At 34.9% G+C, this 13,214-nt stretch overlaps 1 protein-coding gene across 1 annotated transcript; it reads left to right on the forward strand.

The window, feature by feature from the left end:
* On the forward strand, positions 9,881-12,197 carry LOC109331875. The gene is made up of 4 exons (XM_019566642.1): positions 9,881-10,597; positions 11,072-11,357; positions 11,483-11,564; positions 11,754-12,197. Exons 1-4 carry the CDS (start codon positions 9,985-9,987, stop codon positions 11,958-11,960), a joined length of 1,188 nt encoding a protein of 395 aa, XP_019422187.1. The 5' UTR covers positions 9,881-9,984; the 3' UTR covers positions 11,961-12,197.

The raw sequence follows: 13,214 nt of genomic DNA on the forward strand, positions 1-13,214 counted from the left end.
GCTTTAGGGGAGAGGGAAATCTGATTTCCCTCCTAGACAATCATGAAAATCTCCTAGGGTGGCTCTCCTAGGGTGGCTAAGGGTGATTTCATGAGATTGAGTGATTTGCTAAAGTGATGTGAGGTTTGCTTTATGGAAAGGCAAATCTCGCATCTCAATGCGAAACGACCACTACGCGGACACGTGCGATAAACATGCTCGAGTATTATCGGCTAATACTCGATCGGATATTATAAATCGCCCGATCGTAATATTCGATTAGAATTTCGGATTCCGGCATTCCGAGTGAAAAATATTTAGAAAATAGGTACGGGTGTATTCAGGGTCTATATTGACTCGAAATGAAATTATGAAGCCAACGGTGCAATCGGAATTCGATTCCGAGTTACGGAACTCAAAAACCACTTTTTGAGCCGTACCGGGTGGATTTCGGCCCCGACAGTGGTTCAGAACCGACTGTCTCCGAAAATTACCAAAATTTACCAAAAAATAGGAAATAAAATTTCAAGACTAAAACTCAACTAGAGTTTTGTCTAATTCTTTACCGAAATTTCCCAGAAATTCATTTTCGAATATATAATTAATAAAAATATTAATAAAATCTTATAATTCGAAATCGTAAAATTCGCGGTGTTACAGCTTTGGTCATGATACTCTGATTTGTAACTCAGTTTTGCAATGAGTTACCATTATTTTTCCTTCTGCAACTTGTTGCCTTAGGTAGTGATACCTTGTCTCGATATGCTTGCTTCTGCTGTGTGAAACATGGTTCTTAGCTAAGTCTATTGATGACTTGTTGTCTATTAATAATTCAATACCATTCTCATTCTTGATGTCGAGTTCCAACAGAAGTGAAGTTAGCCATGAAGCTTGACATGTTGTAGCATAAGCAGCTATGTATTCGGCTTCACAAGTTGACAATGCTACTACCCATTGCTTCTTAGATCACCATAAAATTGGGGCACCTCCCATCAAGAATAAATATCCCATAGTGCACTTTCTGTCTAGGATGTCTCCGCACCAATCTGAGTCTGTGTAGGCCAATGGTTTTCTCATCTTGATGTGGAAAGACTATGCCATAGTTTAAGGTGTTTTTCAAGTATCTCAAGATTCTCTTGGCTGCTAGCATGTGTGAGTGTTTTGGTTTGCTCATGAACCTGCTGATTACCCCTACACCATAGCAAATCTTAGGTCTTGAGTGACATAGGTACCTTAGGCTTCCTACAATTTGTCTAAATATGATTTCATCAGTAGCAGCTTCTTCATCACAGTTTCCCAGCTTTAAATTTGTCTCAGCTGGTGTTTCAGTGGAGTTGCATCCTATCATCTTGAATTTGATTAGGACTTCAAGCAAGTATTTCCTTTGGTGCATGAACAAGCCTTCTTTAGTGGATTGAAATTCCAGACCAAGGAAGTAAGACAATCTTCCTAGATCTGTCATTTCAAATTCTTTCTCGAGGTTCCCTTTGAATTCTTCAATTCCTTTTGGACTGGTCCCTGTCACAAGTAAATCATCTACATATAAACAAATGAACAAAGCATCATTGTTCTAATCAATCAGCTTGATGTACACACTATATTCCACTGTGCATTTCTGTAAACCAGACTCAGATAGGAACTTGTCTATCCTTTTGTTCCAAGCTCTAAGGGTCTACTTTAATCCATGGAGAGCCTTGTTCAATCTGAGTACTTTCATTTCATTCCCTTTGCTGACAAAACCAGGTGGTTGTGAGACATAGACCACTTCTTCTAAAGGACCATTTAGGAATGCAAATTTTACATCCAATTGCCATAGACTCTAGTTCTTCCAGCTAGCAATAGCTACAACGAGTCTTATTGTTTCCAACCTTGCTGCTGATGCAAAGACCTTTGAGTAGTCTAATCCTTCTTTCTGCATAAATCCTTTAGCAACTAGCCTTGTTTTATGTTTAGCTATAGTGCCATCAAGTTTCAATTTTACCTTGAAAATCCATTTGACATTAATTGGCTTCTTGTTTGATGGTAAGTCCACCAGCTCCTAAGTGTTATTCTTTTCTATGGACCTGATTTCATCTTGCATAGCTGCTCCCAAAGTACTATCGTCTATAGCTTCTTCAAGATTGATGGGTTTTGCATCACCAAATAGAGCCATCTATTTGACTAGTCACCTTCTTGATCTATGGCATCATCAGGATTCAACTCATAGTCTGCTAACCAATTTGGAGGATTTCTTATCCTTATTGGTCAATTTCTATTTGTTTGAGATGTTGAGTTAGTGTCCATTCTCCTCTCATTCATCTCTACATCATCATCAGGTTTCCAATCAATTTATAGCCTTGCCAAGGGAGTAGGATTTTCCCTATTCCCTTTCCACGAGTTTAGCTCATCAAAGTATACATCACTGCTGAAAGTCACTTGATTTGTCTCAGGGTTGTATAGTTTGTAGGAACTTGTGGAGTTGTAGCCTAGTAGGATCATTGCTTCAGCCTTATTGTCAAGTTTCTTTCTCAGCTGATCTGATATATGTCTATAACACAAGGACCCAAAGATTCTCAAATGTTTAACAGATGTTTTTGCTCCTGACCATGCTTCTTCAGGTACTTGGCCATTAAGTCTCTTGGTTGGACACCTGTTTAATATGTATGCAGCAGTGGTTGCTGCTTCTCCCCAGTATTCATGTGGAAGTTCCTTGTCTCTTATCATGCTCCTAACCATGTTCAAGATGGTTGTATTTCTCCTTTCTGTGATTCTATTGTGTTGAGGTGTGTAGGGGGTTGTTACCTCATGCACAATGCCTTGAGTTTTGCAGAACTCCTCAAATTATCCCGAGTTGAAGTCTCCACCACCATCTGTCCTTAGAACCTTTATGCATTTTCCTAATTCCTTTTCAACCAAGGCTTTGAATTGTTTGAATACAGAAAGTGTTTCACTTTTAGCCTTTAGTAGGGACATCCACAACTTCCTGTTGAATTCATCAACAAAAATGATGAAGTATTTGCTTCCTCCCAATGAAGGTGTGTTAAAAGGACCATACACATCAGAGTACACTACATGTAATTGTTCTTTTGCTCTTGATGAAGTGTAGGCATTGAAGGATGATCTTGTTTGCTTGCCTGAATTATTGGTAATCCTGTTACCAAAGCCTTTGATCTCAACAAGCTTAAGTCTCTGAAGTTCAAGTGCTCTAGTCCCAGATGCCATAGCCAAGAGTCTTCTGATAGGGAGGTTGCAGGTAGGCACTAAGATTCAATTGTTTTGAGACTAACTTCAAATGTTCTGTTTTGAGCTAGAAGTGCCTTTAGTATCAACTTGCTTTATGCATCAAATATCTTCACCACTCCTTGATGCATTTGGACTGAGAAATCCTTTTCTATCAGTTGTCCAATGCTAAGAAGGTTGCTTTTCATGTTTGGAACATATAGCACATCAAAAATCAAAGCATTCCTACCATCTCTTCTGCTTATTAACACATCACATGTCCCTTCTGCTTGGATCAATCTACTGTCGGCAAATCTCACACTACATTTCCTTTGTTTATCAAAGTTCACTAGCCAATTTCTTTTTCCAGTCATATGATTTGAGCACCCCGAGTCTATGTACTATTTGCCCTCATTGCTTGATTCATTGTTTGTGACCATCATCAACAACACAGGTTCATCTTCTATCATTTCAGTGCTTTCTTTCTTGGCTAGGTAAGCTTCACTATGATGTTTGCCTTGTTTCTCATACTGGCTTGAGGGTGCCTGACACTCATTACTAAAATGTCCATTCTTGTCACAATTGAAGCATTTTAGTTCCTTCCTATCCACCCTCTTTTTGTTGTTCTGCCATCTTTGATGACCAACTCTTCTTGTTGAAAATTTTGCCTGATTTGTTTCATATCTTTCTTGATCAGAGAGTTGAGGTGATTTGAAATTCCCTCTTCTCTAATCCTTTCCTCTTCCTCTACTCCTTTGTCCACCTTTGTTGCCATTAATCACCTCTTCTTGTGGTTTGAGCTTGTAGTGCTTGTTCAATTGGTTTCTCTGTGGACCTCTCCAAGATTCTATGTTCATGTGCTTCAAGAGAGTCTTGGAGATCCACAATCTTCAACTCATCTATCTTCTTGGATTCTTCAATTGTAATGACTATGTGATCAAACTTTGGGCTTAGTGTTCTTAAGATCTTCTCCACTATTATTTGATCTGCCATCTTCTCATCATTGGCCTTCATTGCATTGGTTTGGCTGGTTACACGGTTGAAGTATTATGCAATTCTTTCACTTGGTTCCATTTGCATCAACTCATATTGTCTTCTCATGGTTGTAGCCTCACTTTCTTCAACTGTTTAGCTCCTTCATTACTTTTCTCAAGAATTTCCAAGGTTTCTTTTGCTAACCTTGCCTCTACAATCTTCTCAAAGTGTGCTTCATCTACACATTGATGTAGCAGGAACATTGCTTTGTAATCTTTCTTTTTGATTTCTTCGTATAGCACTCTTTGTGCTTCTGTGATCGGGTGTGCAATGTCTGGGATTCCATCTTCCACAATCTCACTCACTTCTTGGAATCCCATGATGGCTGACATTTGAATCCTCCACTTGTTCCAATTGTTTCCATCGAGTATAGGGAGATTTGCAAGGAATTTGGTTTGGCCCATTGTTCTTGAACCTTGCTTTTGATACCAATTTGTTAGAGTATGAAGAAGGAAGAAAATCGAAGAAGAAGAAAAGAGAATGAAGAAGAATTAAATGAGTTGTTGAAGGTAGTTGAAAGAGTTTCTATTTCAGGAATTTTCAATGTAGTTAAAGTAGGTATTCAAAGACTATTTATAGTAAGCCTTTCAAAACTAACATAACTATCATAATTGATTTTTGAATTACAAACTAACAATATAGACCCTTCAGGTAAATAGGCTGAGATAGAAGACAAAAGGGTTTGCAAAGAGATTTGACACATAAATTCTATTCTTGTGTGAGTTGTGTCATAAAGTAATAATTCCATTATGTAAATCTGAACCAAAAGTTCCTTTGATGTGTTCAAAGCCTAAATGATTGGCATTGTTCTATTATTTGCTGCACTAAAAGAATGCAGATAGTCCTATGACTCAATTTTTTGTGCTAAACAAGCTTTCTATAACTTTGAAGTTAAAAGATAAATTGTAACTAAACAGAATTATAATCATACTTCCTGGAGATTTGTGTCCCTTCCTTCCAAAACACTCTTCAAGCAGATCTTGTCAGTTGTCACCTTAACGCGAAACGAAGCCTGAAAATAAGTTTGATTCTCAGAACTCAAAGTATTGCTTCATTTGAAACAAATTGAAATACTATCAGGCAAGAACATTATAACCAATGTGCATAAAAGATTGTCGGGATGAACAACTAGACATTTACATAAACCGACTCATATGAAATCAGATTAATTAATGAATAGACTTAAGATATGCTTAAAACAAAACTTCTAATTTTTATCCAAAGAACAATGAATTTAATCCTTGCAAGAATCCAATGGACTTTAAGGTTACAATAAATCACATTTATTATTACAACCTTACAATAATTTTTGTGAAAGAAGGGCGAAAAAAGGAGATTAAAACACTCACATTTGCCAGAACTACTTGTTTCAACTTTCAAGGTTACAATAAATCAATAATGTTCACTTCTTTACTAGCCCAACCAGTATTATTACACCTTAACTAACCATGATTCAGCTTTAATTCAGTGCTTAGAAGAAGTAACATAAAAGAAAAATAAGTACAGTAGCAAAAGACCAAATGTAACATATGAATAATGCAGCCAACTACATATTTAAGACATCTAAAGGGGCCATCTATTACCTTATCAGAACCAAATTCAATCACATCAGATGGGAGAAACGATCAGGGTAATTTGGATGTGGCCTATATCACCTTCCTCCATTGCTGAAAATAAAATTAGAATGAAAAAAAAAATGCATTTTCACTGCTACAAATCAGTCAAGAAGAAGTGGCACCATCCTTATAGTTAATTTGAGCATGGATTTTAAAAACCTTAAAAAGAGAAACTTTGTTGCATGATGTTCAAGACCATTATGCGTGGAACCATGTTTAATTCAGGTCATGATAAATTGTGTTACCTTGGGTAAAGGTATCATGATTGAATTGCCTATATAACCTTCTTGCTACTGCAATCACAACAAATAATAGAGAATGGGTTGAAAGTTCAAAGAAAATATTTTCTATATAATTGAGAATGGAACAATGCAACTATTGGTGATAAAGAAGCATGTAGATTGGAACAAAATATAAAAGATCAGCTATCATTTCTTCTTAGTAAGGAAATATAAAAGTAACTATGTTTGAGCAACATACTTTATCCAAGAGCCTGTAACATAGTGCTCTAGCTTAATGTTTGGAGCTGCAGAATAGCATCATTTTTCATGTTGTGAGTCAATGATGGAAGAAAAATTGCAAAACTTGGAAGTACTTCAAAAATTCAATTTTGCATGACAGGACAGGAGTACTAAGAATAATTAATGATTAAAATTATATAGCAAAAACATGTGGGTTTGATCATTATTTCATTACTTTTTTCCACCTAAGATTCAATTCAACATCAAAGGCCTAATCTTGTTAATAAGAAACCTATGCCAAGTCTTCCATGATGTGGTATCCTAAACTTGGTCAAAAACTGTAGAGATGATGAATTTGTGGGCAGGTTATCAATTTGAAGTGTCATCACCTCTACTTTATTCTTCATTATCTCTTTTAAAAACTGAAACTCGGACATGAGACTTTAAATGACGTGACAAAATACTATTCGTTTCGACAAGATTCGGAACAACAAATTCATATTCATATTGGTCATGCCAAGAGCCAGAAATCCACTAGTCATTTGCCCTTCTCTATTTTACCTTAGCAATGCATTCATAAGATAACTTTTCCATATATGAGAGGCTAGAAAGAAATTCTCAACAATGCTAGTCCTACTGATGATTATTGTTAAGTATAGACTATTCTAAACAGGTGTTTAATCTCCTTTTTTCTTCTGAGAGAAAAATCAGAAATAGGAAAATATTTGCTTTGTATAGGAAACACCAATATATGCAAAAGGTGAAAGATAATAACCTCTCAGAATGAAGGGTCGTTACCAATATTAATACTTCACTGTTAATACCTTCTGTCAAGTTATCAAATTGTTCCACAATTTTCTTTCATTGGACAAATTGGTTTTTGAATATTATGATGCTCAATTGAGTCCAAACTTCTATGGATTAAATTTTACTATGAAAAAATTTAAAATACCAAATTGTATCATCGAATTTTTTTTTGGATGATTTGATAACTTATGTTAGGGATCAAATTGTTATGGGAACAAAATTTTCAAAAAGTATTTTCAAACTTTATTTTTTTCGAGGTTGAAATCTGGTCGTGCAAAAAGTGGGGCTTCATTTAGAAAATCTTAGTACCTTCAATTGAAGTCATTAGTCATCAATCATCATGAGGAATACTAGTAGTACTAAGTCTTTTCTACATTGTCCTAGAATCAAACTCTGGTACTATTCAAATGGAGGAGCTACATGAGAATTGTGAATAGTTTACATTTAGAAACATATGCAGATCAAATAATTGTATCTACCAAGGGTACCAAGAAGAACTGCATAACCCTATCAAAGAGTGAAGAGTGCCAATTAAATCTTTTATTACTTTTTTCTCTAATAGACAACAAATATTTGAATTTGAATTTATGTACCTTAGGAAAGGACACACACTTCATAATAGTTGTCATCACCATATCCATGCTCCTAAATCCTAATGATATTTATTGTAACAGTTTATAATGTTTTTATATTCATATATCCATTAATCCATGTCGTATTGTATCTTCCTTATGTCCAATTCTGGCAAGATTATATTTTCATTCATAGGATCCCAATGAAGTCACAGAAATGAAGGTACTGGTTCTATAGCAGTCTAGCAGATGGTGAATTGCACAGTAGGAACTAGAGATAGGACATGTTTAATTCAGGATGTGTCACAACCCCATAAATGCAATCATGATTGAACTGTCATTTCACACAGTAACTAGTGTTGGTGAAACTCTACATAGCCCCAATGATCTAAAGATAACATGAAGTCCTAAGTTGAAGAAAAGGTGAGTGTGCACACTCCCAATAGTGAAGTGCATAAAAACCAAAATTTCTAAGTTATAACCCACAATTTATTTCTTTTGGATTGATAATATAGTAAACAAAAACTCTTAACAATTATTGAATTTACAAAATATCTATAAGTAGATATTCATGGGGAAAACCAAAGATGAAGACATTCATGCTAACTGGTAAAAGAAATGAGTAAAGGTGGAAACAGGTCAGACCGCATGTCATGGGCTATTACCTGGCCTATAACAGTCTACGTCAGACCAGACATTTTTTCACGAATTGGTCAGACTCGGGTTTTCTAAAAAGATTGTTTAGCTTAATATGTCAGACTTTTGGCCACTTAAAAGGCCTATTAAACCTAACAAATCAGCATATTTAGTTATATTTTATACTATTTGAATATAAGTAATATTATTATATATATAATATTAATATAAAAATGTATATAAAAATATAATTTAATTATTATAATTAGATAGACCTAAATAAAAATAAGCCTATAAGCCCATTAAAATGTAGACATGGTAACTTATTTAATGAGCATATAGTATAATAGGCCTTTAAACAGACTAACAAGTCACTCTAGGCTTTGAAATTTTTTTAAACAGACTAACAAGTCAGGTCCAGTCTCATATATGCTATATAGGTTGGACATGTTTAAGGCAAAGTCTGGTCTGGTCTGACCTGTTACCACATGAGTATGGGTATGACACATTTTCCTCATGTTTAATTATTTTTACACATCATAAATTATTGTTTATAATGATGAGTGTTATATTTTCATATAAAATCAGTGTATATATATCCTCTTATATGTTATTTTTCTTGTGGTATAAGAATATTTATAAGAGGGTATTTATTTTTGTAAAATTAAAAATCATTCAATGATTATATGGTCACTTAAAATATTTATTTAATCTTGATATATAGTTTAATCACTTAGATTCGCACCTAATATATTATATAAATTTTGACAATGTGTGTGGCTAAGGCCCATTGCATGTGGCTGGCGTTTGGGGTTATCAGTCAGAGGATATGACATGATAATTGCAAGGATATGTTTTATGCAACTCAGGACAATGTCTCACAGCTCATGTCTATTGTCTTGTTCTCATTTTAACACAACCTTTTATGACACTCATAATTTCACCCCTATTATAATGGTCCTTATTTTAAGAAAATGGCTCCGTTCATTTTAATTGGAGTTATATGAAATGTCAAAACCTATAGTTGTCCATATATAATGGTTGTACATTTGTACATATTCTTACAAATATTGATTGTGATAGAAAATGTTACTTAAAAGTTAAGACAAAATATCCATGATTGCCACTACTAAACACTTGACAAAGATGGATGATAAGATTAAAAATTTAAGATGTCATTTTACTGAATATAGCAATACAATCAGTGATAGCTGAATTTATAGCATCTAATTTAAACATTATAGCTGTCACATATTAATGCAGACTCGGATACTTTGGTGTGGTCCGTATTAACCTTACTAGGTGATAGAGTCATGAGTGGTCAAAATCTAATATCATTTATTTGTTGGGTGCAACTAATCTACTAAGGCTTATGTACTAACTAATATCATATCATTAATCAACAAAGTGTTGATCTAGTAGCATAAAGTCTCACTAGATTTTCAGAATTATCAAAAAGATAAAGACTTGTGAACAAATAGTTGTTAAGAGGGGCAACCATAAATCTCGAAAGAGATTAGTTTTTTACCTAAAAAGGTTGAGAATACTCTTGGTAGTACCAAAAGAAATATCATATCATAATCAACCTCATTTAAAACCTGAAGGAGGAAGTAATATTAAGCCAAAACATGTTCACTTTTTCATATTCAAAGCAGCAACATAATAACAGAGAAATTTTCCATGAAGAACTCTGGTTCCTCCCAGAAACTGGGTTCATTTCTAAGCCCAATTTCATCAAACCATAGAGAGAAAAACATTGGGAGCCAAAAGGGTTGGAGCTCAGAGAGAGTGTTGCAACCAGCAAGTAGCAGCCATAGGCATGCTAGTGTGTCTGGCTTGACACCAATCAGTAGTGGAAGAACAATGCCTTCAAAATGGGATGATGCTGAAAGATGGATTTGTAGTCCTCTTTCAGGCTATGCTAATAACAGAAATTCATCATCATATGCTCAACTTCATAGGAGACCAAAATCAAAAAGTGGTCCAATTGTGCCTCCAGGAACAGCATACTACTACTCAAATTATTCACCTACAATTCCACTTCGCCAAGGTTTGGTTGTGAAAAACTTAATGGCAGGTTCCCCTTTTACGACAGGAGTATTGGCACCAGATGCTCTTTCTATTCACCATTTTGATGCACATGATACTGTTTTTGGTCCCCGTTATGATATAGACAATGGTATACAATATTCTAGTATTGTGCTCAATGAAAATGGTGTAGGTCTCCCATCAGTTTCTAGTGCCCCCACTTGGTCTGAACTGCTATGTGGCACATCTTCGCCTAATTCTCAAGGTATGGAGTTCTTTTTCAGAAGCACCATAATTAAAGTTACTTTGCATATTCCATATAAGATACTGTTTTTAGATCAATTGATAAATGTTAGTGCTTAGTGAAAGTTGTTTAGAAGACAGATTCATGAATCAATTTTGCGTTGTGTCAAGTGTATGCATTGGTACTTGGTTGATCATATATCACTTGGTTCAATTTGACAATATAAGTATGGTCTTGGCATCTTGGGTTATCTATGGAGATAAGTCACATGGAGGAATGTAACCAATGATTTATTTGGCTTGATATGCTTGTTGAGTATGAGAGCAATAATCATTGATGATTATACAAGGAAAAATAAATGAGCTCATGAACTATTTTTATGTGCTAGAATAGTTGCCAAAGCTTCTACAATGGTATCATAATCCAGATACTACAACTCTGTTAATATATGAGCATCTACGTCTGTAAAAAGTTTCAATTTATTTTCATTTGCAGATGAGGAAAATGATGGAACTAAGCATGAGGAAACAGCAATATCTCCCTTCCCGAAATGTGATAAAGGTACCCAAATGAGCCCTCCGGAGAGCGATGATGATGCACACTCATCTCCAAAATCTTCTGCTACTGGATCCATGGATCAACAAAATTGCCATTCTACTAAGTTAGAGGTTAGAGATGTGCAGGTTGACAGTGAAGAAACTGCCCTTAGGTGGTCCAAGAGTAATGCTGAAATCCGAGCTTCATGTTGGGATATTGCAGAGTCAACTTTGGACATTTCCAAGTATGTTCTGCAAAAAAATCATTGCTTAAGATCATTATTAGCAAAAGAAACATTTGTTGAACAAAGGAGATATAATGACATTGTTTTATTTATGTATTTGTCCTTGAACTTGTATTTTGGCTCAGGTTTCAGAGAGAGGAAGCGAAAATCACTGCATGGGAGAGTTTGCAGAAAGCAAAGGCTGAAGCTGAAATACGAAAACTTGAGGTCTTTTACTTTCTATAATCACAACTTATATATTGAACTTTCTAAGTTTCGCATTAGCCTAACACAAATTCATATTGTCTTGTGAACAAGCAAGATATCAATACATGAAGGAAAGTTTCATACCTATTTGTTTGACAATGGCATTTGTAGTAGTGTTTCTTGATCACGAAAACGTAACTTTTGACGCAGATGAAATTGGAAAAGAAAAGAGCTTTGTCAATGGACAAGATAGTAAACAAGCTAAGAAGGGCGCAAACGAAAGCTGAAAAGAAGAGAAGCTTAATACCTGTACAACAGGGCCAGCAGATTTCCAAGCCTTGGAAAGTATTTTCATTCCCCAAATATGGCCACATATGGTCTCCAATCACATGCTTCACCACCACCATTGATCCGTGAACACCATTCATCCCATATATGTGAAGTCTTCGAGGTTTTCTCCCTGTAACTCAATAGAAATGTCATATTTTCCTAGGTCCTTGTTGATTTGTCTCAATGGCATTTGATGTATTTGGCATATATGTTTATGAGAGACCATGCATTAAGCATTGGCAATGTTTAAATGTCCACCCTGTACAATAAATCAATATACATATTCATCATAACGATGAGATATGACCTCAGACAACATCTTTCGTAGTGATTGACCCTAATTAAGTCCAGTCCAGTCCAGTTTTCAGTTTCAATGCTGGAAATTTAGAAAACATTTCCTACTTCTTCCTAGGTCCATTTCCATATACTATGGGACCAAAGTTAACAGCAGCTGTTAGCAGAACTGCGAAATTCATTTGACAAACTCTTCTAAAACCAGTAAACATCACATAATCATTCCACTAGAATCATCAGGAGGTTACATAACTACAAAACGTTTTACTATTTTTCAAGAGTTGGGATCCACTTACTCTAAGAGTAAGTCTAAAACTTACTCCAAGAGTAATTTTAAAACTTACTCATCATCCTAACCATCAATTCTATGGATATCTAATGTTTAAATCTATTCACTAATTCAAACCATTGAATTTCCCTGGAATTTGTGGTAGGATGAGAAGTAAGTTTAAAAACTTACTCTTGAAGTAAGTGGATTCTCCTCATTTTTTTCAATATGTAGTGTATATTGCAAATAAAATTTGAGAAAACATGTCTACGAAAATCACACATGGGGAAATATTTCATTTCCAAACCTATTTTATATCACACTTACAAACATGTAAAAGAACTAAATCTTCACAAGGCATCACTTAAATAAGTGTCAACATTATTTTGAATAAGCCACGTTTTTTATGTGTATCAAATAGATCCGGTTGAAGAATATCTTTGCCTTGTGCGCTGTAAATATTGAAGCCCAGATTCACTAAGTATAAAAATGTGAGTAAAAGAAAATACTAATCTATTATGGATCATATGCATCAGCGTGATCAACCCTTCTTGTATGAAGTACACAATGAACAAATCAAAGCAAGAAAGTTGACATTGGCATACTAGAATAAATCAAACCAATCTCATGGCTGTAAAGATAACTAATACATATAACTGGATAGAAGAAAATAAAATGTTAAAAAAGATGAAGAAAAAGGTATTTCTTTGTTACCATAGATAAGGTAAAAGGTAATCTTGTTAAATCAGCTGCATAGGGAGGAAGAGAGAAGGGAGAGG

Source organism: Lupinus angustifolius, chromosome LG17 (assembly GCF_001865875.1).
Source record: "Lupinus angustifolius cultivar Tanjil chromosome LG17, LupAngTanjil_v1.0, whole genome shotgun sequence".
In the NCBI taxonomy this organism is placed as follows: domain Eukaryota; kingdom Viridiplantae; phylum Streptophyta; class Magnoliopsida; order Fabales; family Fabaceae; genus Lupinus; species Lupinus angustifolius.